The sequence below is a fragment of the Pinus tabuliformis genome, chromosome J (genome assembly GCF_031772625.1).
Source record: "Pinus tabuliformis cultivar Carrire ecotype Pingquan chromosome J, CPIR1, whole genome shotgun sequence".
NCBI lineage: Eukaryota > Viridiplantae > Streptophyta > Pinopsida > Pinales > Pinaceae > Pinus > Pinus tabuliformis.
In genome coordinates this window covers 785987710-786014520 of record NC_142295.1, presented here as the reverse complement: position 1 = coordinate 786014520, position 26811 = coordinate 785987710, and the positions used below count along the sequence as shown (strand labels likewise).

The 26811-nt window shown below is 39.7% G+C and overlaps 1 protein-coding gene across 2 annotated transcripts in view; it reads right to left on the bottom strand.

Annotated features, from left to right (window-relative positions):
* Positions 1–26811, bottom strand: part of LOC149229075 (Pseudouridine synthase family protein) — a 380432-nt gene that overhangs the window by 234413 nt on the left and 119208 nt on the right. For both annotated transcript variants that reach the window (XM_089378450.1, XM_089378449.1), the window contains exon 8: positions 4120–4207. In XM_089378450.1, coding sequence (XP_089234576.1) covers positions 4120–4207 — 88 coding nt within the window. The remainder of the gene's footprint in view (positions 1–4119; positions 4208–26811) is intronic.

Genomic DNA, 26811 nt, shown 5'->3' with positions numbered 1-26811 from the left:
TAGAGGATCACCCCTTCTCCTTTTTGCATCAAAGTCCACTGCAACTTCTGCTCCAAATACATCTTTCGTTGTTCGGAAGAGCCTTCATACAAAGACAACAAGGCTTCCCACATCTCTCAGGCGGTATCCTTGCCTTGCAAGTGTGACACCACATGATCTCGAACTCCATCGAGAATGAGCCTCTTTGCCTTCCCCTGCTCGGCCTTGTACTTCTTCTTTTGATCATTGTCAGCAGGAACAGCTACAACATTATTGACGTAGGCTTCAAGATCATATTCCTCCATAACAGCTAAGATTCTGGTCTTCCATATGACAAAAGTTGAAAGCACCTTCCAACATGTCCTGATCTCTGAGCCCATGCGATGCCATCTCACCCAACTGTCGAACTGACTCTTCTAGTCACTTCTTAGCACTGCTCAACTGCTCAGCAAGTGAGAAATTTGAACTTTCTGGCGGAAAGTTCTCTATGGAGAAAATTCCCCTTCTACGTGTCTTCGTTCTTTTCCAGCGGATTTCTGCCCCGGTAGAAACTATGCCCTTCAAGCACTGCGCTGAGGCTCTGCATCACTCCCTTTGCCTCTGCAAACTCGCGATTTGGAAATCGTACCTCTATGTCGTCTCACTCAGAGAATGATTTCCTCGAATCTACTTCCCGGCAAGGACTACGCAATCCCCTTAAGGGGATTCGAATTGCTGCCAAGTGCATCTTTCGGCCTCACTGCTCAACATTGGATCCGCTCTTCCTGTTTCAAAATCAATGCTCTGATACCATGTGAAAATTCCTAAACTCGAAGGAAGCCCTACTGCAACAAATCTGAATCTACTTCACCTACTTGATTTTTAAATTACATTCATCAAGTTATTCTTTTGAATACTATAGAAAATTACTTCTGCAACCTACACTAATTAAATATTTGATCTCATGAAACAGAAAACAGAGCAAAGAAAAAAATACATAGGACACACTTATTTTTGGACACAATAGTCCCCGGAAAAACCCAATGCGGGAAAACCGATGCAGCAGCTCTAAGGGCTTATTATTATGCAGGAGAAATATCTGAATACAAATCTAGGATGCTCATCTAGCAATCCGCGGAAAATCTAAGTGAGTTTTACCTCACTTCACCCAGCAGAATTTCGATTGATCCGACACAAGACTGGCTAACCCCAGTTATTTCTGCATTGGCTCTCCATCAGCCTTGCGTCACCTTCTCTGCCCTTTGTGTCAGCTCTCCTAACTATTCCGGCAGTTCCCGGTAGTTCCCAACAGCTCCCGACTATTGCACTGCCTCTCTGCAAGCTCTCTCCGCCTCTTTGTTCTGCATTTTCCAGAAATTCCTTCTCTCAGATTCTCTCTACCCCTCAGCGGCAAGATCTCCCCAATCGATTTTCCTCCTAAGAACTTCTCACCTCAGAAAATTGATTTCCTCAATCTCTTTGTGTGTGTTTCCAAATGAACCCCAAGCCTCCATTTTATACTTTTCCTGTTGAGTCTTCAACGGCCAAGATTAAGTCTCTAATCAACAGTTAAGATTAAAACATGACTTGATCCGCCTTCTAGATTATTCTCACCCATATTTTGATTAATACCCATTAATATTTTAATTTCCATAAGTTTAGACTTAGGAACTCCATTAAAAATATTAATTATTTTAATAAAATACAGTTTGGGTGGAATTTCACCAAATTGTTTCTGGGTTCTTTAGAACTCATGTGCCTTGGCCGCTCCACCAATTTTCAAGGCTAGAGCACTTCTGATGCTACCAAAAACTAACACTCCCAAGACTAAGGCATTGATCTACCAAGAGGTGGTTACCCAAAATCAATTCTTTTTCACCTTTTCCTAAGTCTAGCCAAGTTGGGTCACCTAGGGCATCATTTTCCAGACAAAATAGCCCTCCAAAAAGTTTGATCTCCTAACATCTTCTGCATTGGTGTCTCCTCAAGGCCTCCTCAAATTTTGAAGCCATTCTGACAGTGAAGTTGTGAGAAAAGCCAAGCTCTAGCTCTGAAACCAAACTTTGTCATAGTTTCCCCAAGGCTAGTGCCTCATAGGATGAAATCTACACCTTTAAGTGAAAATCTTTCTTTGATCCTTTCCCCCTCCTTATCTGGGTTAAGAACATCATTGGTTGCTAAATCCATGACTCTTGACCTAGGTTGGGCCCACCTGGTCCGTGTGGTCCCGCTCCTTTGAAAAGATAGTTCTTCAAGAACCACCTAGGATACCAACTTCAATAAAGATTTTAGGGATTGGAAAATTCATTCACAAGTTTTTCCTAGCCCTCGAATCCCCACACCTTTCTCCTAGAAGATTTTGTACCTTGCTTAGGAAGCAAGCAAGCTTCATTCTTGGACCTCTTCTAGAAAGGGATTATTTGGGTCATTTTATATCCACTTATTGATTTATCCTTCATTCGTGACTCCATATACCCTAGGTCTCCTCCCATCGGTGAAAGTCCGTAAATAGTAGGGAGCCTTAGCTGAGATGATAGTGGGCTAAATCTCCATTTGTTGCCCTTGGTCTAGCATTTGCCCCTTTAGGGATCCCCTTTAGGTCCCTTGCTAGTTTGAGCGGTAACAAGCATCATCAAGCAATTCAATCTGAGGTTTGAAGAGCAGAAAAGAGGAGAGAAGAAGCCATGAAAAGGAGGGAAAACCAAAGCGAAGGAGTGAGTGACACTAGACAAGCAAAGGAAGCTGAAATTCCAAATTTTCCTGTCACACGTGTGAGATTGGGTTATCACAGGACTGATCTGTTGCAGGCCGAAGTTCAGGAATTGCAGAGAGTGCCGAGACCCTATTTGACTCAGATTTTGGAAGGATGACCTATGTTGACTCTTGAAGTTCGACCTGTCTACATGGGAGGCTGACTTGGTGGATTGGAGGTTGTCTATGTCTTGGTCAAAGGGTCAAGGTTGTCCCATTTGATTTGTTTCTAAAGAAGAGAAGAACAACTTTTGGGTTTTCCCCTAGGAGAGGGGTATTGCTCTGGCTGAGTGCCTACATCTTGTGTTCTCTATTGTGTTTGTGATCTTCATTGTTTGGCATTTGTCTTGATGATAATAATATAATAATTGGAAAGAAGAACTAATAAGAAACATCACAAGAAAGTGTCAAAGAAAGAGAAATCAATTTTATAAAAAACCCAACTATGCTGCCCTAAGGATTTCCCAACAAGATTTAGGAAGCTTAGAACCCAAACACCAATCAAAACAGTAAATTCTGAATGCTGTAATTTGTCAACACAGCACAGTGAAAATTTGAAGAGAGGGTACACAAAATTGAACTCTCAAACGTAGATCTGTATTTTGTTGACTGGAAAAAATACAATGCTCTAGCCCAAAACCTTAACTGCTAATCACTATCTCTCTCACAAAAGCTGAATGAATAATCACCCACTCTGCCTTATTTTATAGATGAAGAAAGCAAGAGTTTCACAAATTGACAAACCCTAAATTTATTGGTAACACCAAACCCTGAATTTGGCATAGGATAGTGCACACAGAATAACTGGAGATTTGCCTAGATAGAAGCAACCAACTGCTGGAGTAATTACACATAAGAGCATCGACAACCTCCTAGAGATCAATGCCTTTCTCCTAGAATTACAAAACATCTGAAAAAATGCAACTATTTGAATTCTGGAAAAAACAATCCATTACCTATACAAAAGCATTTTCTAAAACAGAGAAGCCAAACTGGAAAATTCATAATAGTAACTAGCTAGGGCTGAAAACATCCTCAACTTCTGCCTATATTTAGTGTGCCTCATAGAGGCTCCTGCTATTGCTGCTTCGCCCTCATTCTGTTCACAGAACCAGCAGAGGTGAACCATGATGGTCCAGATGCAGCTACCAAGCAACAGGGAAGAAACCTGACCATGGGATTTTAAAATATTCTAGGTGAAATTTTTCTTCTTATTGAATTAAAAGCTTGCCAATGTCTCACTTCATATATCATGCATGCCATTTTACATTGATACTATGAATGAATGATAATCAGGCCAAATGCACGATAGAGTAATTAGGAAACATGTTGGGAGATATTTCACCTAAGAGTTCAATCTTCAATAGCTAAGCATCCAAAGAAGAATTCAGTTTAATATATGTTTCTTACCTTGTTCTGTTCAATTATTCCCTCTGCCAACGCACGGTATGTTTTATAAATTCTCCGCTTGATCTCACCAGCATCAATGTCAGAACCACTGTGAAGAGAACAGTTTCAAATATTTTAAATACTCATTCTAATGCTACTTAAATAAACTAAAATCAGGAAAACTACAGTTCTTGAGAAAAAATTGAACCAAAAAAATAAGTAGTAGCCTAATATTCATATATAATCTGCTCACAGGCCTGTTGGGAAACACACAAGGGTCTGTTCATTATCACACTCATCCAGGATTTCTGATGTTCGAGAATCGACACACAGCATAACAGCTTTGCAATGGACAGGGTTCTACTTCTGCTACCTTGAATGGCAAGAGAATCATAGTATCAGAGACTGATTGGAAAAGTTTTCTTGCCTTATGGCATACATGTTCTTACAAGATATTCAAAGTGGCATCAATATTAAAAGGAATGCCTTCTATCTCTGATCCTCCTCGACTTGTAGGTTTATGAGCTTAAGCAGAATATCTGTGAGAATACTAAGACAGGACTGATGCTAGGTACAGGTGATTTTCAGTATCTACTATCATCTTTGCAGATTATGGTGTTCTCCTTTCTTCATTCCCGAGGGGTCTAGAACTGGAGGACGCTCTTGTGATTTGTTTGTTATTATAGATGGTCTGAGGTTAACCTTGGCAATGCCAAGGTGAAGATCTTCAGCACCACAAATGAATCACCAGCCAGGAAACATCTCACTTTTGCCTTCAAACACAGTCAGTTAAGACTGTTTTTATGTTTACCTCAGTTTACAACTTTTGAAGACAAGTACAGCTTTCAAAATATTTATGCCTCTCTATCCTCCAAAATGGGCAATTATCCCACACTATTTTTAGGATATGCTCTTCTGATCCTCTTATTATGCCAACAGATCATTAAGGACCCAAGATATGGGAACCATGTCTTCATCAAGGGGAGCAGGCCTGTGTTGCTGACTAAATCCACACCTAGGCTAACATGGAATAAATCTTTAATCTACTTGGTGTGGCCTTGGGGGCAAGTCTCAAGTTGAGCAGCTGTCATTCAATTCTCAACTCTTCAATCTAGGCTACCTCCTAGCAAAGCCAAGGGGGGTAGTGACCAATGTTTTAAAAACCGGAACCGGTGACCGGACCGGTCCACCTAATGAACTGGGTTTCAAACCGGAACCGGTCCAACCGGCACTGGTCAGGTCTAAACGAACCGGTTTTAGAAAAATACATTAAATAATTAATTTTTAATGAAACAAAACTATTTTAAGATTTAAAACCATGATTCCAAGCCAATAGAGACAAAATATGCAAAGTTTGCTCATTTATATACCACGTAAAGGTGAATATATCAAAATGGCACCGAGTACAATACATATCATCGACAAAATAGTAAAATACATAAGCAATGAGGCTCTAAATGGCCTATAAAGTCCAAAAACAATGCTGCGAGCTATGAGGCCATTGGCCTACTACAGGTCTACAGTGTACACATGATCAATCATCAAGTTCATCACCACTACTAGACACAGGATCATCATCAGGAGCTACATAGACATCATTTGGTTCAGAGTCTGAGGATGCCTCAGCCTGATCTACAACCTCAATAGCAATGCCACCAATAACAAAAGTAGTGGACCTAATGGAAGCACAAGTTTGTCGACCTGCACGACTAGTGCCTTCCATTGGTTCTTTGCCTTTCCTTGATGCCGCTACTGATCCTAGTTCTGATGCCGCCACCAAATCTGCTTCATCCCTCGCTAATGCCATGTCGATATCAAAATCAACATCAAACACAGGGTCTTTAGTCTCCTCCACCCATTCTGATGTTTGAGCAATATCATCCAACACAATGGGATCTAGATCAGGTGTTTTGTTCATCATTTGGTTCCTCCTTAGTCAAAGGTTGTATTGCACAAAGACAAGATCATTTAACCGTTTTTGTTCCAAGCGGTTTCTTTTCTTCGTGTTTATGCGCTCAAAAACAGACCAATTGCGCTCACAACCTGAAGCACTGCAAGTTTGGTTGAAGTCTCTAATTGCAAACTTTTGCAATTGAGGACACTGGCTGCCAAATGACTCCCACCAATGTGCTGCAAAGAAAAAGACATTAATTAGTAACTTAGTTTAAAATTTGAATTGTAAATTTGTAAACTATTTTAACTTGAAAAGAAAAACAAATTGGAAATTGGAATTGCTTACCTGGTTGATCCACATCTCTTGCCATCTTTGCCAAGTTTTTGCCAAAGGTACCACTTGCCATACTGAAAACACTAAGTTGTTTATGAATTTCCAACTAGTCTGCATGGCTAGGGACCATGCGCTCCAAGCAATCAATCAATCCAGCTCTGACCTCCCCATCCTGCAGATCTCCTAGCCGAGCTTTATAATGATACTTTGGGTTCAAAAAATACCCAGTTGCATGTATAGGACGATGAAGTTGATTGTTCCATCTATTATCAATGATCTCCCATATACGGTCATATTTAACTAACCTGTCCTTGTAAGTTGCCCATATATGCTCCTTTGTCTGATCCATAGCCTCATAAATGTAGCCCATGGCCAATTTTTCTCCATCCACCATCCTTAGCACCTTAACAAGGGGCTCTGTAATTTTCACAAGCTCTACAGACCTTTTCCAAAAATAATTGTCAAACACTTTCTTTTTGGTGTCTTTGAAATCTTGTCTATGAGCCCACCGAGATTCAATCCATTCATCAGAAGAAAATATTTTCTGCAAGTTTTTATGTTGACCATTGAGACATTGCAACGTGAGGAACTGAGTTGCAAATCTCGTAATTGCAGGCCTAACAAGCTCTTTGCCCCCAGTGTTTATCCTCATTAGGTTCAATACCTATGAGTTGTTGTAAATGTATTTTGTAGTGCACTTGGCATGCTCTACAGTGTTTTTTACCGACTACACTTTGCCTATGTCCTCAAGCATGAGGTCTATGCAATGTGCAGCACATGGAGTCCAAAATACGGTCCTATATTTGGACTCAAGCATCTTTGTAGCAAGAACATAGTTTGAGGCATTATTGGTGATGACCTGCACAACATTCTGCTCCCCAACTTCCTGAATAATGCCATCTAAAAGCTCAAATAGAAGGGTTGCATCCTTCACCTTATCAGATGCATCAACTGATCTCGAAAACATGGTTCCTTGAGGGCAAGAAATAAGGAAATTAATCATAGTGCGGTTCTTTCCATCGGTCCATCCATATGACATGATGGAACAACCTATTTTGAGCCATGAATCTTTATACTCAACCAAATACTCATCAATGGAAGAAATCTCTTTTTGCAAAAGAGCTCCCCTCAAGTCATGCATACTAGGGCCTTTGAAGCCTTTTCCTGCATCTATAACAAAGTCCCACATAGCTTGGTAATAAGGTGAGCGAGCAGCATTAAATGGGATATCTGAATCATACCACCATCTAGCAATGTATTGATGAGAAGTTTCTTTGCGTTGTTTTTTCCAATGTTGTCCCAAAGTGGGTTGACGACTTGGCTAGGAGGAAGTGGGATTAGAAGAGGCAATGTTGGCAGAAGATGAGAAATAACTTTAGATGTTTGTTCTCTTCGTTCCTTTTGATATTTGGCCAAAAGAATGATGAACATAGTGAAAGGGGCCATTGGTGGAAGGGATAGAAGAGGAGTCTTGAATCTCATAATCATCATAACCACTCTCTTTCATGGCTTCTAATAATTCCCTCTTCCTTGCAATGTTATCTTGAATGGCCTTCTCCCTAGCCTTATCCTCATGCAAACTTGGAAAGGTATTCTGCCCTAATAGGACCTAACACTGCATTTGGTGCATCACATGGCTTTATTTGGCCTCTTACCCCAGCAAAGTGTTGTTTCAATCAGTGATGATAATATCAGCGAGATTTCGCCGATAATCGAAAATATCGCAATATTTTGGCTCTTGAAAATATTGCAATATTTCGGAGATATCATCAATATCTCGGCAAAATATTGCAGCGCAGGATATGCTGCAGCTAAAAAAAAGGGAAAATCATCTTTTTTTTCTTCATTTCTGTTTCTGAGTGTTGGAGAAGGAAGGAAGGAGAGATTGAGGATCAAACAGCAATTATCACCACCAACTAAGATTTTTTGTGGATCAAAGATTGAATAACAGTGAGACAAACTTCATTTCTGCCATTAACAGGTATGTTCTTAAAAACCCCTATGTTAATGAATTTTTCATAGATTTAGGGTTATGCTTGCTTGCCTCTTTGCCTACCAACATTTTATTTCTTTGTTTTTTTTCCATTTGCTATGATTTTCATGCCCATGAGCCAATGCAAGGGTTTTCTCCATATTTGGACAGCAAGCTTCATTTTTTTCAACTTTCTTATTGTTAAAATTGGCAACCAGGGCAAAACTTCATGTGGGTCATCTTATTCATGCCTAAAAATATTTTTATTAGATTCCTCTCGTTGAGAGGTGTAGGATTGACATAAAGATCATCCAATTCCGATAAGTATTCATGGAGATATGAATTTATTTTGATTATGGAATTATTATCAAGCCGACCTACAACTCATGTAAGGCTCAGAAGCCCAACAGTCGCATCTATTCACCCACCAACGTTGTGTATAAATATAAGAGGACTTTTCCTCATTTAGACTCACTCATCTCGTCACATCTCTCTCTCTACTGCGCAGATATGAGTCTCTTCTCTATTGCGCTGAAATGGGTCTCTCTCTCTCACACATGTGAAGCCGGAAACTGTTGAATCGAAGCTGCAACTGCAGAAGTAAAGATTGACTTGCATGGCCTAGAAGATCTCCTCTTTGGAACTGCCCTGTAGGTTCATCTGAACCTCCTTTGAAAGCCGCAACTTTTGGTGGTGGAATGAAGTCAATCCAACGAACGGTTTGCAAGATATCGACTGCCCTAGTTTGAAGCCGGAAACTGCTGAAACTGAAGCTGCAACTGCAGAAGTAAAGATTGACTTGCGTGGCCTAGAAGATCTCCTCTTTGGAACTGCGCTGTAGGTTCATCTGAACCTCCTTTGAAAGCCGCAACTTTTGGTGGTGGAATGAAGTCAATCCGACGAACGGTTTGCAAGATATCGACTGCCCTAGTTTGAAGCCGGAAACTGCTAAAACTGAAGCTGCCACTGCAGAAGTAAAGATTGACTTGCGTGGCCTAGAAGATCTCCTCATCTGAACTGCGTTGTAGGTTCATCTGAACCTCCTCTGGAAGCCGAAACTTTTGGTGGTGGAATGAAGTCAATCCGACTGTCGGTTTGTGAGATATGGTCTGCCCTAGTTTGATAATGAAGCCGCTAATGCTGATGCTACTGATCTAGGGTTTGCTACTACTGATATGAATCAGATTTATTGTACTATTTCTCTCTGCTGAATTATTGAAGATAAAAGAAGATTTGATCAAAGGGTTTCCCCACACATTGTGGGGTTTGTCCCTGGCTAGCCGCCACATCTTGTGTCTCTTGTCTTGGCTTGTTTTCTGTCGATCGTTTAATGTTCTATCTGCACTTTACTTTATGTACATGTGATTGCTAAACGGTGAAATATAATAAGAAAAAGAAGTAAACTGTTATAAGCATAGAACATACCATAACTTAACATGGTATCAGAGCTGAGGTGAAGACAAAGCCCGAGCAAGAGCTAGAGCAATCATTGAAGAGAAGATTGGCAAGGCTATCCTAAAAGAACTATGGGGTCCTCAATACTCTTTCTTGCCGAAGACAAGCTCCGTGAGAAAGCTGACTATCACGGATGAAAGATGTCTATCGATCTAACCCTTGAAGATCAAGGAGTGCTGGACCATGTAAGAGGCAATATTGTTGAGCCTTCATCAAATGCATTTGCTGCTGCCTAGAACAAATGGAAAAATGGAGAAGTCAAAACAAAGAAGATCATCCGGGACTCTATCGACAAGCGCTTGGTGGCCTACATCTCTGATCTAGACACCTCCAAGGAAATCTACGACAGACTGGTGAGTTTTTTTAAAGTTAATGATGCAAATCAAGTTTTGTTTCTTAGAAATAAGCTGAGGGAAATCAAGAAGGGTAAAGATGAAAGTATGCAAGCATACTTCTTAAGAATCACCGAGATCAAGAACGATCTCCTATCTATTGGGGAAACTATTACTGACAGAGAAATGGCACTCACAACTCTTGAAGGATTACCATCTGAATGGTATGTGTTCAGGACTACTCTTCTGAACTATAATGTAATTCCTGGTTTCGAGGAATTAATGGCTAGATGCATTCAAGAAGAAACAAGGGAAGAAGTGTAAGAAATGCCCATGCCTAAAGGTCCTCCTGCTGCCTTTTCTCTTCATGCAAAGAAAAGAAATAATTCCGGGACTAAATCAAAAGGAAAGGCTGGACCTAAGGCTAGAAGAAAATGACGATGTTACATTTGCGATAAAGCAAGTCACTATGCAAGGGAGTGCCCTGATAGAAAGGACTCACTCTAGGACGATGATCAAAATCCCTCTGATGGCAATCAAAGGAATGACAAATTCAACAGCAAAGGTAAGAGGAGAGCTGGGAATCAAGGAAGAGGACAAGCATTAAAGAAGGCCAGAAATTCCAGGATGTATTAAATGCACCTGGCCTCAAAAAGAACCTAGTGTCCATCTCGGGAACGGAAGACAAAGGCTACAAGGTAACCTTCAGCGATGGCAAGGTATGTATATGGAAAAATAATGTTAAAGATGCCTTTACTCTTGGGTTTAGTGTTGATTCATTATATCAGGTCGATGGAAGTCTGCTAGGTGTCATGTCTTATGATACATCTCTTCAGTCCGAACTTTGGCATTAGAGGTTTTCCCCCCTTCATTATAAAGCTATACTCGGTGTAAGACAAATGGTGATAGGGATGCCTGAATTCTGAATAGAGAATGAAGGTGTATGTCCAGGATGTGCTGAAGGAAAGCTCAAAAGGGGACCATTCCCCTCAAGCCAAAGCAAGACCTCTGATATATTACAATTGGTTCACTCAGGCATACCTGAGGTTGGCATTAAGAGGGAGACTACTACACCACATACTCCTGAGCAGATTGGTGTGGTGGGAAGGAAGAACCGCACGATAATGGAAGATGTCTGGGCCATGCTACATGATCAAAGACTTCTGATGTTTCTATGGGCTGAAACTACAATCACCGTCGTATATGTACAAAATTGATGCCCTCATCAAGCATTGGGTTCCAAGACTCCTAAAGAAAAGTTCACCGCAAGGTGAACAATCTTTCGACTTTGAGGAGCTCTCAAGAAGCCAACACCAGGGAACCGAAAGAAAAGGATGATGAATCAATGCCTGATGTAGAAGAACCCATGGATCTGATAGATTCTCATCCACATGAGCCTTCCTCTCCTAGGAAGAGGCCTTCATGGCTTAGGGGGATACTTGATGATGCTAAAGGACATGCTGCACCCTGAGGAACCTTCAGTCAAAGTAAGAAACTTAATAGGTATCAAGGATACCTGACCATCATGAGCACGATCATACAAAATGAGCCTTCGTCATTCTCAGATGCCGTCAAGCATCAAATATGGAAAGATGCTATGACCGTAGAATATGAGTCTATTATGGAGAATGATGTCTGGGAAGTAGTTCCCAGACCTTGGACAAGACAATTGTTACTTCAAAATGGCTTTACAAAATAAAGCATGCAGCAGATGGAAGCACGGAAAAGTATAAGGCTCGTTTTGTTGCTCGAGGTTTCTCCCAAAAGGAAGGTATAGACTATGATGAGATATTTGCACCTGTTGCCAGATATACGACCATCCGCTCGATCATAGCCCTTGTCGCTTCACAAGGATGGAACCTACATCAGATGGATGTCAAGACTGCATTCTTGCATGGCTCGATCAAAGAAGAGGTCTACGTGGAGCAACCCGAAGGATTTGAGATTTATGATCGAAAATCTCATGTATGCAGGTTGAAGAAAGCTCTCTATGGGCTGAAGCAAGCACCCCGAGCATGGTATGAGAGGATCGATAGCTACTTGATGAAGCTGGGATTCACTAGGAGTGAAGCCGATCCTAACCTTTACTTTAAGGTTGAAGATGACAAGCCTCTCATACTGGTATTGTATGTGGATGACCTCTTTCTAACAGGTGTAGACCCTCTCATTCACAAATGTAAGAGGGAGCTGGCCTCTGAATTTGAAATGAAAGACATAGGACTGATGCACTACTTCCTAGGACTTGAAGTATGGCAGAAGCCAAGGGAAATTTTCCTATCTCAAGGGAAATATGTGGTAAAGATATTGGAAAGATTTGGTATGATGGACTGCAAGTCTGTGACTACCTCGAGGATCTTAACTTTTAGAAGTTATATGGTAGTGATGTCGGACCAGATTTGGGAAATGCCTCTGAGTTTCATAAACTCATTCGCATTGATGTTCTTGGTGAACCTCTGTCCGAACATATTTTTTGCAGTTAGCATTGTGAGCTCATATTTGGTTGAGCCTCACTGGATTGATGCCAGGAATCTTCTGAGATGTCTTCAGGACACAATCTCTCATGGATTAAGATACACTGCCGGAGATGTGAGACTACTTGGATATACTGATGTTGATTTGGCAGGCAGTGTGGTGGACCGTAAGAGCACTTTCGGGTGTTGTTTCACCTTGGGATCTGCTTCGATATCCTGGATGAGCAGGAAGCAGAAGTCGGTGGCTTTGAGCACCACCGAAGCAGGATATATTGTTGCTAGCATAACCTCGTGTGAGGTAGTCTGGTTGCGAAAGCTCTTCAGTGAGCTGTTTGGATTTACATTGGATACCACTGTGATTCTCTATAACAACCAGAGGTGGGATTCGATTATTGAGGAATCCCGTATTCGTCGATTGCTCCAGCAGATAGACATCATCTTGGATATGGTAAGTTGATGAGCAAGGAGGCTCCATCGCATTAAGATGATGTACAGGTTGATACACCTTGTCAAAGCCCCGAGGAAAGATCTAATCTGTGATTTTCCCAAACGACTTGGAGTCGGTAAGAAACCCTTGTACAAGGGTCCTGCATGTTGCATACATTGAGCTCTAGGAGCTCTGAGGGCTTGCGGTTATTACTGGAGCAACATACGACCACAGGGTGACTCACCCTCCCCTGGTGGTGCACACTGGAACAAGATGATTCGCTCTCTTGTGGGACAAGATGATTCGCTCTCTTGTGGAACAGGATGATTCGCTCTCCTGTGTAGCAGGATGATTAGTTCTCCTGTGAGGCCTGGATTGATGTGTTCTCCATGGCGATTGTAGCAGGATTGATGTGTTCTCCTGTGAGGCCTGGATTGATGTGTTCTCCATGGCGGCCTGGATTGATGTGTTCTCCATGGCAATTGTAGCAGGATTGATGTGTTCTCCTGTGAGGACAGGATTGATTAGTTCTCCTGTCGAGGCATCCTACCCATGCAGTCTGGGACTCATGGGAAGTACCTCTCATCTGATCAATGAGTAGGGAAATGAAGTTAGGGACCATAGTAGTACCGATGGACGCATCGTTGTAACTATCGTACTCCCTACGCTAGGATGACCTCCATTGATCTGGGATCAATGATACTGGTCTAGGACCAGTGGTAGGAGTTGTACCATACTATGACGCTGACTTCGGGTCGGTTGAGACTGGTCTGGGATCAGTGGTACATACTCTGAGACTGACTTTGAGTCAGTGGAGGATGATATTGGTCTGGGACCATTGGAGTTGTACTCACTATGACGCTGACTTTGGGTTGGTTGAGACTGGTCTGGGACCAGTGGTACATACTCTGAGACTGACTTTGAGTCAGTATGATACATCCTCGATCATTTCTTCTTCTTCATAATTCGGACAAAAGAAGAGTAGAACAGAACAATGCAAGAGCAGAGCAGAACAGAACAAAGCAGTACAGATCAGTGCAGGGCAGAACAAGACAAATCAGAACATGCAAAATAGAGCAGAGCAGGGCAAGGGTCAGGCTGTACAAGGCAGTGCATTTGATGGATGAATAGTAACGACCGATAGACAGATTGCAGATGAAGTTCTCCATGGTTGAGAGGGAGTGTTAAAATTGGCAACCAGGGCAAAACTTCATGTGGGTCATCTTATTCATGGCTAATAATATTTTTATTAGATTCCTCTCGTTGAGAGGTGTAGGATTGACATAAAGATCATCCAATTCCGATAATTATTCATGGAGATATGAATTTATTTTGATTATGGAATTATTATCAAGCCGACCTACAACTCATGTAGGCTCAGAAGCCCAACAGTCGCATCTATTCACCCACCAACCTTGTGTATAAATATAAGAGGACTTTTCCTCATTTAGACTCACTCATCTCATCACATCTCTCTCTCTCTACTGCGCAGATACGAGTCTCTTCTCTACTACGCTGAAATGGGTCTCTCTCTCTCACACATTTGAAGCCGGAAACTGTTGAATTGAAGCTGCAACTACAGAAGTAAAGATTGACTTGCGTGGCCTAGAAGATCTCCTCTTTGGAACTGTGTTGTAGGTTCATCTGAACCTCCTTTGAAAGCCGCAACTTTTGGTGGTGGAATGAAGTCAATCCGACGAACGGTTTGCAAGATATCGACTGCCCTAGTTTGAAGCCGGAAACTGCTAAAACTGAAGCTACAACTGCAGAAGTAAAGATTGACTTGCGTGGCCTAGAAGATCTCCTCTTTGGAACTGCGTTGTAGGTTCATCTGAACCTCCTTTGAAAGCCACAACTTTTGGTGGTGGAATGAAATCAATCCGACGAACGGTTTGCAAGATATCGACTGCCCTAGTTTGAAGCCGGAAACTGCTGAAATTGAAGCAGCAACTACAGAAGTAAAGATTGACTTGCGTGGCCTAGAAGATCTCCTCATCTGAACTGCGCTGTAGGTTCATCTGAACCTCCTCTAGAAGCCGAAACTTTTGGTGGTGGAATGAAGTCAATCCGACTGTCGGTTTGTGAGATATGGTCTGCCCTAGTTTGATAATGAAGCCGCTAATGCTGATGCTACTGATCTAGGGTTTGCTACTGTTGATATGAATCAGATTTATTGTACTATTTCTCTCTGCTGAATTATTGAAGATAAAAGAAGATTTGATCAAAGGGTTTCCCCACACATTGTAGGGTTTGTCCCTGGCTAGCCGCCACATCTTGTGTCTCTTGTCTTGGCTTGTTTTCTGTCGATCGCTTAATGTTCTATCTGCACTTTACTTTATGTACATGTGATTGCTAAACGGTGGAATATAATAAGAAAAAGAAGTAAACTGTTATAAGCATAGAACATACCATAACTTTATGCATCCTCTTATTGCCATTTTTCATTCACATTGCAAACTGCAAATAATGTAGTAATTTTTTTTAAATGAGGTGGTTATTATTTATTATTTTTTGTGTTGGGGGGTTTAATGCCAATTTTGTTTTTTTTGTGCCCTAGGTTTGAATTAGTTCACTACAAATGTCAAATATGCCAAAAGCCTTGGACCCATTTTGGGACTATGGGGAACCTGTTGGTCGGGAAAATCAGGCATATATATCATGCAAATTGTGTGGGACCAAGATGTCAGGAGGGGTTACGCGATTGAAATACCATCTGGCTAGATTCCCTGCACATGATGCAGATGTAATGCCTTGTATGGTTTCTAGTGCGGAGGTTATAGAAAAAGCTCTTGAAACAATTATTGAACAAGACAGAAAGATAGTTTCTAAGGAGAGGCCACTGGTCTCAGATAGATAGCTGCTAGTTTTATTTGTTTTGCTACATATAAGTTTATAACTCATGATGATGAAATACTTTTATATATGTGATGTTATTTTGTTTGAGTCCTTGATTGGACAATTATCAGGGATCAGCAAGATATGTGATGTTATTTTGTTTGAGTCCTTAATTGGACAATTATCAAGGATCAGCAGGATTTGGTATCGCCTTTGAAGTTTGATGTATCATTTCTATTTGACATCATATATATCAGTGCTTTCTTCATATTTATGTGCCAATGTGTTTAGTTCATGTTGTTATTGCTTTATATGTTTAAAAATCTGAAGAAAAAAAATAATAATAACAATAATAATTAATAAATAAATTTAAAAAAATAAAAATAAAAAAATTGAATATATTATGCATTTTCTCTGCTTGCTGATATTTGCCGATATTTTGCTGATATTTTCGCCGATATTGCCGATAAGATGTTTTCTAGACCCTCACCAATATTTTGCCGATACTCATATTTTCAACACTGATTTCAATCTAAGAATACCCCCACCTCCAATAGATTTATGGCATAGTTTGCATATCATTTTTTGTTATGAAACCAGCGCACAAAAAGATAGAAAAGATAGATCAACGTCTTAGAAATAAGCCTCTTCGAGGGGGCAACCTCCTTTACGTTACACAAATAAACAATTCTTAGATGATACAAATGACAAGACCTCCTTTCTATATATAGGAGTCTAAGGGGTCATAATATAATCAGAGCCGACATAATAATAATAATGTAAGAGCACAATAATAACAATATGGGGACTACATGGGCACAGCAATATAATAAGGGGGTTGTACTAATAACAATAAGGGGTTACACTAGTAGTATAGGAACCTAACATGCCCCTCTCCTTCAAAAAGTGTTGTCCTCAACGCTCGAGTAGTTCTTGATCCTTCTGTATAAAATTATTATCCTTCCATGTGGAATCTTCAACGGGTAAGTTCTTCCACTTGATGAGATACTCTGAAATTGATCGATTTCGTAGCTGTCAGGTTCTTGTTTCTATGACTGCTCCAGGCTCCAACATGGTTTTTCCTTCCTTGGCAATATTGTTTGAACTGGGATCTCCTGCAACTTTTGAATGAGTGGCCACACTTCTTCTTCCTTCTTCCATTCATCCCTTGCTTCGTTTATTCAATCTGGTTGGATAATAGAAATAGCACAAAGCAATGCTTCCACATCCTCATCCTTTCTTGAGAGTGCATATGCAACAACATTTTGCTTCCCTTTTTTGTAGATGATTTCAAAGTCATAACCCAGCATATTTGTGACCCATTTTTTCTCTTCTTCTAAAGATAATCTTTGTTCTAAAAAGTATTTAAGACTATCATGATCCATTTTTACCTTAAAGTGTCTTCCCATTAGGTAAGGTCGTCATTTCTTAAGTGCATGTAGTATTGCCAACATTTCCTTCTCATAAATAGCTTGCTTGAGATGTAGCCGTAAAAATACCCAATCGCCTACATCAAAACTTCTTTCACTGTGATGTTGATCTGCCCGTTGTTTCATTCGATTCTGCACCAAAGTGGCGTTATCCTTTAAAAGTTGGAGAACTTGTTGTTGATGCTCGATGTGATCTTTCATTGCTTGAATCTTTTTCTTCTTGATATGTCCTTCTATCTTAAGACTTTGAGTAGTCATAATTTCTTCCAATGCATTACAAGATATGGTTGGATTCATTTCTTGATGCTCGATGTGATCTTTCACTTCTTGAACATTTTTCTTCTTGATATGTCCTTCTATCTTGATAGTTTGAGGAGTGGTAATTCCGGCCAATGCATTACAAGATATGGTCGGATTCATTTCTTCTTTCTCGATGTGATCTTTCACTTCTTGAACCTTTTCTTCTTCCTCTTCATAATCTATGTAAAATAATTTCTTCTCAACACACTTATGACCTTTGGTGTATTTGATATCATAATTGTCACAAAGCCCTTTTTCTCTTTTTTCTTCCAATTGTTGTCGTGTAAACCTTGTAGGTTGTGGAAGGCTAGGAGAAAAAACACTTCCATAATTATAGTCGTGAGTGGTGGGATTCCTTGTTTCCATAATTTCGCTTTCAATTTTTCTTGCCAACCTGAATGCCTTCTCCAATGAATCAGGTTCCCAAAGACGAACCTCATGTTGAATGTTATCCTTTAAAGTTCCTATGAAGAAATCAATCCTTTGCTTCTCTGGAATATCATTTACCCTTATATTCAATTTTTGGAAGTCCTCAATGTGCTCTGCCATTGAACCCTTTTGTTCAAGATTTATCAATTGGCTAAAGAAGGTGTTACTCTTTGTATCCTCATAATGTGCTATCATTTCTTCCATGAAAATTGACCAAGTGACAAGTGCTTTACGAGAACAAAGCCCTTTATACCATAAAAATTGATTTGGTTCTAAATATAAAGATGCAATATGTACCTTTTGTAACAGTTGAATCTCATGTAGATCAAAATATTGCTCCATCTGTAGTATCCAATTTATTGGATCCTTGCCATCAAACTTCCTCATATTGCCTTTTCTTGATTTTAGGAACTTGATCTTGAAACGACTGTAACTCGGTAATTTTAGATCTCCAAGTTCTGAAATTGCGTCCTACAGTAGCCCTCTAAGTCCTCTTTCTAACCCCGCAAGTCTGATTAGAATTTGATTCTCCAAGAAAGAGTTATGCCCAATCTCCTAAGATGACCAGATTATATAATGTTTCTGTAGAGCAAACTTGTACAACGTGCCACGTGTCACTTTTTCGACCTTCAGATCTAAAAAATATACACAGAAAACTACAGTCTATCTTCTTTCTGTAACTTCTTATGAAATTTCAATTTGTTGCTCAGAGAGAAATTTATGACGATTTTCCCAAGGTCACATGTTTAGAATGTAATTTGGGAGTCTGCAAAAACCCTAACTTCCTCAGATTATATCTCCGAAAATATAGCGAGAAAAGATCTGAGATTTGGACCCGAGCTTCACCAAGATTTCGGCTCAAATGGGTTTTAATTTCAGAGTCTGAACCTTTGTAGAAAAAATATTATAGCGAAAATTCCACGATGACCTATTTGAGATGAAATTCTAGAGCTTGCAAAAACCCTAAATTCCTCAGATCATATCTCCAAAAATATAGCGAGACAAGATCTGAAATTCGGACCCGAGGTTCAAACCGATTTCTTCTCAAATGGGTTTTTTCAGCTTCTGAAACCTTGTAGCGAAAAAGTTATAGCGAAAATACCACGATGACCTATTTGGAGCAGTGAAACCCTAGAATCCAAAGCTCTCATACCAAATGTTATGAAACCAGCTCACAAAAAGATTGAAAATATAGATCAACGCCTTAGAAATAAGCCTCTTTGAGGGGGCAACCTCCTTTACATTACACAAATGAACAATTCTTAGATGATACAAATGACAAGACCTCCTTTCTATATATAGAAGTCTAAAGGGTCATAATATAATCAGAGTCGACATAACAATAACAATGTAAAGGCACAATAATAAAAATAGTGGGCTTCTATGGGGCAGAATAATAACAATAGTTGGACTACATGGCACAACAATATAATAAAGGGGTTCTACTAATAACAATAAGGGGTTACACTTGTAGTATAGGGACCTAACATTTTTCCATAAATCACATCACGATGAGCCCATGCACTGTCTTTTCCTTTTGGAGCCATGTTTACTTGAAATAATTACAATTTGCAAAGAAATCTATCATATAAAAAAAATTGCAGGTAAGAAACATGGAAAACCAAAGCTAAATTTAGGAAAACAAATGCACATGTAGCCTACAAAATTTGATAGCATAGAACTAGAGATTTGATAGCATAGATGATAGAAGTTAGAAGTTTATAACACATAAAAAAAAATTAATACATGGACAGCATTCAAATGAAAAATTTTCAAGTGAAAATCCTTACCTGGAAATGCAAACTAACTCCTTTGGCCTCCTCTTGAAGATGCCAACTCCACTAACAACTCCAAACTATCTCCAAAATAGCTCCAACTCCAACTCCAAGCCTCCAAGATGACTACTCCAGCAAAAACTCAACACTCTCCAAGCTCCCAAACAAACTCACAAATACTCGAAATGAGATGTGTGAGACAAATGAGAGGGAGAAGGGCCTTTTAAAGGCTTGGAGAAGGTGTTTTTGGAGGGTAAGGAACCCTACTTCCCTCCAAAACACCCTAAGCAACTTGGATAAATCGCTGTGTGGGTCCTCCACGGCCGTGGCAGCAAATCGGCCAGTTTAGGATGGAACCGACCGGTTGGACCACAAACCGGTCGGTTTCGTCCTAAACCAGCATGATAGGGCTAGTTAGGGAAAAAAACAAGCAAAGTGAGGAGGTAAACCTGGTTTTTAAGCCGGTTTGACCCGGAGGCCTTGCTAACCGGCCGGTTTGACCGGTTGCCAGTTCAGACCAGCTAAATTTTTAAAACACTGGAAGTGACTAGTCCATATGAGAAAAAGAAAACCATGGCTTGACTAAATTAAGTTAAGAAACCAATATTCTAGGAGTTAAATGAGTTAACCAAGAGCACTTCAAGAGCATGTAAATAATTTCACAAGTAAAAGAAATAATCAAAGACACATATAACAATCCATAAGCAAGATATGTATCAATAGTGATCAAATGAATGAAACACACAAATGATATAACAAATACAGACCAGTGCCAAGTAAGATAACTTGTGAAAGTGAATGCTCAAATACTTGAAAGTAAATACTTGAAAATGAAATACTCAAAGTAAATAGCAGTTGCTTGAAAGTAAAGTGCTTGTACTTGGAAATGAAAGTACCAAAAATAAATGAGCTTGAAAGTAGATGGATATAAGATAATGACCAAGTACCAAATGCTGCAAAAGGAAATGTTCTTGGTAGATTTTAGTGAAGGTTAGATTGATCCGTAAACTTCCATGCATATTCCACTGGACAGTTCATCACAACAAATCTGATAATATTATATTAGAAATCTGAAAATTCTACACTATTACAGTTTATTTAAACTTCAAGATCTATAGATTTAACTGTAATTAGTTCATGCATGTGAATGGAAATTATGCAGAAAAATAGAGAACGGCAAAATAACCTCACACACACACATAAGACACAAAATATGCTCTGGGAAACCCTTTCGGGAGAAAACCCAGCGGGAAGGTGAGGTCGCTTCGCTCTTACCTCATGCACTAAAAGCTTTTGAGGAACAAAAGCCTCCCAGACTAGGGAGGTGTTATCTATATTGCATCAATATTTTGTTTGTCATCCATCTTGAGGCATTCGGAGTGGAAAAAGTGGAGGAATCAGCAGCGCATGGGACTGTTTTTACCGGCGGGCCCTAGTTTGGCAAAACGAGATCTAAAAACCTTTCGGGAGCATTTGAGGCATCAAACAACATTTTTTGGAGGTGAAACTTTGTTGCCCTTGCGCCACACCATTTCATGTTGTTCTACACACAAAAATCTTTCCAACAGCGCAAGAAGCGCGTCAATCAAAGTCCGCATGCAATAGTTGTGCCACTCAGAGGTTGACCTTCCTGTTTTCATACCTATAATTTGGGAGGATGTCGCGTCAGCGCCCATTATTCATGGAAAAGGGCCTAGCCACATGTTTATGATGTAAAAGACTCTAGAGGAGTCTATATTGTAACTCTAGTTAAGAGTTTATGTAGTCAAAATTAGCCATTAGTAGGCAATCGGGTTGTGTTATAACCGAGCCATTAGGAGGAAGAGGCATTTCATTCTTTTGGGAGCATTTTGTTCCATAGCTGAGTGTTAAAATTGGCAACTAGGGCCAAACTCCACATGGGTCATCTTATTTATGACAGCTGATATTTTTCTTCGATCCCTCTCTCTGAGAGATGTAGGATTGATCTAAAGATCATTTGATTCTGACATGTACAAATGAAGTTATGAATTTACTTTGATTATAATCAAAATGTCAAGGTTGACCAGCGAACTTATGTAGGCTCAGAAGCCCATTCAACCTCAATGTTGCATATAAATAGAAGGTGACTTAGCCTCATTTGAACACACTCATCTTCACACTTCTCTCTCTCTCTCCTCATTGATTGGGTACTGATTTTTGGGACTCTCTCTCTACACGTCCGAAATTTCAGGAGAGCGAAATTTCGGGAAGCCAAAATCTTAGGAGGTCGAAATTTCAAGAATGCGAAATAAAAAGAAGCCGAAATTTCAGGAGACAAAATTTCTGGGTTGTTTGACCATACTTTGATTGGGCTGAATTTGACTGTTTTGAGGGTTGTTTTATCTTACTGTTTGGAGGTCGAAGTAGACTGAAGTTGACCGATTTGTTGAGGGTCAAATTTGCCCTGTTGACTAGCGTTGACTTTTTTGGTTAGGGCTCTTCTGTTGCAATTATAAATTATCAAATTTGTAAATTGTATTATCTCTCTCTGTTGAACTATTGAAAACTAAAAGAAGATTTGATCAAAGGTTTCCCCACATTGGGGTTTGTCCCTGGCTGGTGCCACATCTTGTGTCCTCTTGTCTTGGCTTCTCTTCCACTATTTATGTTTATGTTCTATCTGCATTTTACTATCATGCTGATGTGATTGCTAATCTAAATATTGATACTAGTCTAATAAATAAATTGAAGTAAAATTACTCTAAAACATAGAACATACCATTGTTGGCTAAAATTAACATGGTATCAGAGGTGAGGTGAAGACAAAGCCCAAGCAATAGTGAAAGAGCAATCACCAAAGGTAGTTGGACAAGGACAAAAGGTTCAATGGGTTCCTCATCCTACTTCCCAACTGAAGACAAGCTCCTTGATAAATCTGGCTATCATGGATGGAAGATGTCTCTTGATTTGACCTTGGAAGAAAAAGAAGTGATGGACTATGTAAAGGGTAAAATCCTTGAACCTCCTTCAAATGCACCGGTTGCTGCGAAGACCAAGTACAATAGGGTTGAAGTCAAAGCAAAGAAGATTATCAGGGATTCCACTGACAAGCATTTGGTGGCCTACATCTCCGAATTGAAGACCTCCAAGGAGACCTATGAGAGGTTGGTCGGCATGTTCAAGGTTAATAATGCTAATCAAATTCTATTTCTCAAGAATAAGTTGAAGAAAATTAAGAAGGGCAAAGACGAGGATATTCAATCCTATTTCTTGAGGATTACTGAAATCAAGAATGATCTACTCTCAGTTGGAGAAGTCATTCCTGACAAGGAACTTACTCACGCCACCCTTGGAGGACTCCCACCTGAGTGGTATGTATTTAGAACCACCGTACTCAACAATGATCGAATTCCAGGGTTTGAAGAATTGATGTTGAGATGCATTTAAGAAGAAACAAGAATGGCGGAGCAAGAAATGCCTTCTAATAGAAGCAACCCCACTGCATTCTCCACTCATGCCAAAAGGAGAAATAATGCAAGGTCTAAAGGTCATTTCCATGGAAAGTGTTGGGTCCCTATAATACTAGTGATTACCCCATTACTATTGTAGTTATACCCCTTATTTATATTGTTGTGCCCCTATTACCCCCATATTGTTATTTCTGTGCCCCATAGAATCCCTTTATTGTTATTTTTGTGGCTTTATATTATTATTGTTAGGTCGGCTGGATTATATTGTGACTCCTTAGACTCCTATATATAGAAAGGAGGTTTTGTCATTTGTATCATCCAAGAATTGTTCATTTATGTAATGTAAAGGAGGTTGCCCCCTCGAAGAGGCTGAATTCTAAGGCGTGGATCTCTCTTTTCTATCTTTTTGTGAGCTAGTTTCATAACATTTGGTATCAGAGCTTTGGATTCTAGGGTTTCGCTGCTCCAAACAGGTCATCGTGGCATTTTCGCTATAACTTTTTTTCTATGGCGTTTCAGAAGTCGCAAAAAAAACCCATTTGAAAAGAATTGGCGCTGAACCTTGCGTCCGAATTTCAGAGCTTTTCGCGCGATATTTTCGGAGATATGATCTGAGGAAGTTGGTCTTTTTGCAGACTCCTGAATTACATTCAAAACAGGTGACCTGGGGAAAATCGTCATAACTTTCTCTCTGAGGATCGGATTGAAATTTCGTAAAAAGGTACAGAAAGAGGACGGACTGTAGTTTCTTGTAGGTGTGTTTCAGATTCAAAGGTTGAAACAGTGACTCGTGGCACGTCGTACAAGGCGTTGGAAAGAGGACACAGAAGGCTACTACAGGTAGCAATTTCAGAACTGGATGATCCGAAATTACAGAGATACATCAGATTCAATATCAGGCTTCTATAAAGTGAAAAAATGTGTGTAGTTTTTTTTTTAAATTTTTATGTAAGCTTGGTTTAACGGAATTCAAAGGGCATAGTAAAGCATTATTATCGGTAACTGATGCCCCGAGGAAAGAAAATGCAAACACCTAGTAAGGAACCTGAAAGCTCTAGCATGACTCATGAAGAAGAGGAAGAAATGCTACATGATATATCAAAATTACAAGAACAAGTGCAACAAATGTCACGCTCACAAAAGCTAACAGAAGCTAAGATAAGTGGCGTGGAATCTAAGATAAATGGTGTGGAATCTAAGATAAAGGGCATGGAAGCTAAGATGGAGGATTCGATGGTAAATTTGAAGATAGATTTGAAAACAGACATGGAAGAATTGAAGAACTTGCTACAAGAAAGGGTCACTAATGGTGAAAAGGTAGTAAAGGAAACTCATGATGAGAACAAAAGAAATGTTAATCATGATTCCATAGACTCTAATGTTGGATCGAAGACTCACCATGTTCCAAAAATCGATATGAGGAAGTTTGATGGCAAGGATCCCGCCACATGGATATTACAGATGGAGCAATTCTTCGATCTCAATAATGTGCAAAACACACAAAAGGTACGTATGGCAACTTTATATTTGGAACCAAATCAGTTTGTATGGTATCAATGGCTTTGTTCTCGTAAACAATTTATCACTTGGGCAATTTTTACGGAAGAATTGATAGCACATTATGAGGATACAAAAAGCAACACTTTTTTAGCCAATTGATAAGTCTCAAACAAAAGGGTTCAATAATGGAGCACATTGAGGAGTTCCAAAAATTGAACATAAGGGTAAAAGATATTCCAGAGGAGCATAGGATTGATGTGTTCATAGGGTCTTTAAAGAATAATATCCAACATGATGTGCGCCTTTGGGAACCTGATTCATTAGAGAAGGCATTCAGGTTAGCAAGAAAAATGGAAAGCAAAATTATGGCAACTAGGAAGCATACCATTCACAACTATAAAGATGGAAGTGTTGTTGCCCATAGTCTTCCACAACCTACAAGGTTGACACCACAACAATTGGAAGAAAAAAGAGCAAAAGGGCTTTGTTACAATTGTGATAGCAAATACACAAAAGGTCATAAGTGTGCTGAGAAGAAATTATTCTACATAGATTGTGAAGAGGAAGAAGAAAAGGAGCAAGAAAGGTCAAAAGAAGAGGATATATTCCAGGAACAAAGCCTAGATGAAGAACAAATAAATCCGACCATATCTTGTAATGCATTGGCGGGAATTACCACTCCTCAAACCATCAAGATAGAAGGACAAATCAAGAAGAAAAAGGTAATAGTGTTGATTGATTCAGGAAGCACCCACAATTTTATTCATTGTAGGGTAGCAAAAGAATTGAATTGCTTCCTATATCCAGCACCAGAGTGTCAAGTGATGATTGCAAATGGAGGAACAATAAATTGTTCTGGAAAGTGCCATAATATCAAGCTATCCATGGGAGAATATGTATTGACTAGCCCAATGCTTTCCATTCCAATGGGAGGTGCTGATGTTGTACTAGGAGTCCAATGGCTACAATCCTTGGGTACAATAGCTTTTAATTTTCAAGAACTTTTCATGAAATTTTCTGTCGAAGGAAAGGAAGTTGAATTAAGGGGTATTGCAGGGAAACCAGGAAAGATAATCAGCTCTAATGGCATGACAAAGCTTCTAAAAAAGGAGCAAAGAGGTGTAATTGCACAATTATGTTCGCTAGATGTTTCCACATTGGAATCATCTATTTCTCCAGATCTCCAAAAAGTCCTGGACAATCATTCCAAGGTATTTGAGACTCCCAAAGGTCTCCCACCTATGCGTGATCATGATCATGCTATTCATCTGATTCCAGGAAGTGTTCCTCCAAACATCAGGCCGTACAGATATCCATATGTCCAAAAAAGTGAAATTGAACGTATGGTTGCAGAAATGCTAGAGGCTGGTATAATTCAACCGAGTCAAAGTTCTTTCTCAGCTCCAGTAGTATTGGTGCACAAGAAGGATGGATCATGGCGCATGTGTCCAGATTATAGGGAGCTCAACAAGCTCACTATTAAAGATAAGTTCCCCATTCCTGTCATTGATGAATTACTGGATGAATTGCATGGATCAATTTACTTCACCAAGTTGGATCTTCGTTCGGGATATCATCAAATCAGAATGAAGATTGAAGACATTCCGAAAACGGCATTTAGAACTCATGAGGGTCATTATGAATTTTTGGTCATGCCTTTTGGCCTTACCAATGCACCTTCAACATTTCAAGGTTTGATGAATTCAATTTTCAAACCATTCCTTAGAAAATTTGTGTTGGTATTTTTTGATGATATACTAATCTACAGCAAGTCTTGGAAGGATCATGTTGAACATGTTGACAAGGTGCTACAACTATTGGAGGAGAAACAATTATATGCAAAAAGATCCAAATGTTTCTTTGGAGTCCAGGAGGTGGAATATTTGGGTCATATTGTATCTCATGAAGGAGTTAAGGTAGACCCTAGCAAAATTAAAGCCATTAAGGAATGGAAAATCCCCACATCCATAAAGCATCTGCGAGGATTTCTTGGGTTGACAGGGTATTATCGCAAGTTCGTTAAGAATTATGGGAGAATAGCAGCACCTCTAACAACATTATTGAAGAAAGATTCATTTTCATGGACTCCGGAAGCAACAAAGGCCTTTAAACATCTTAAAGAGGCAATG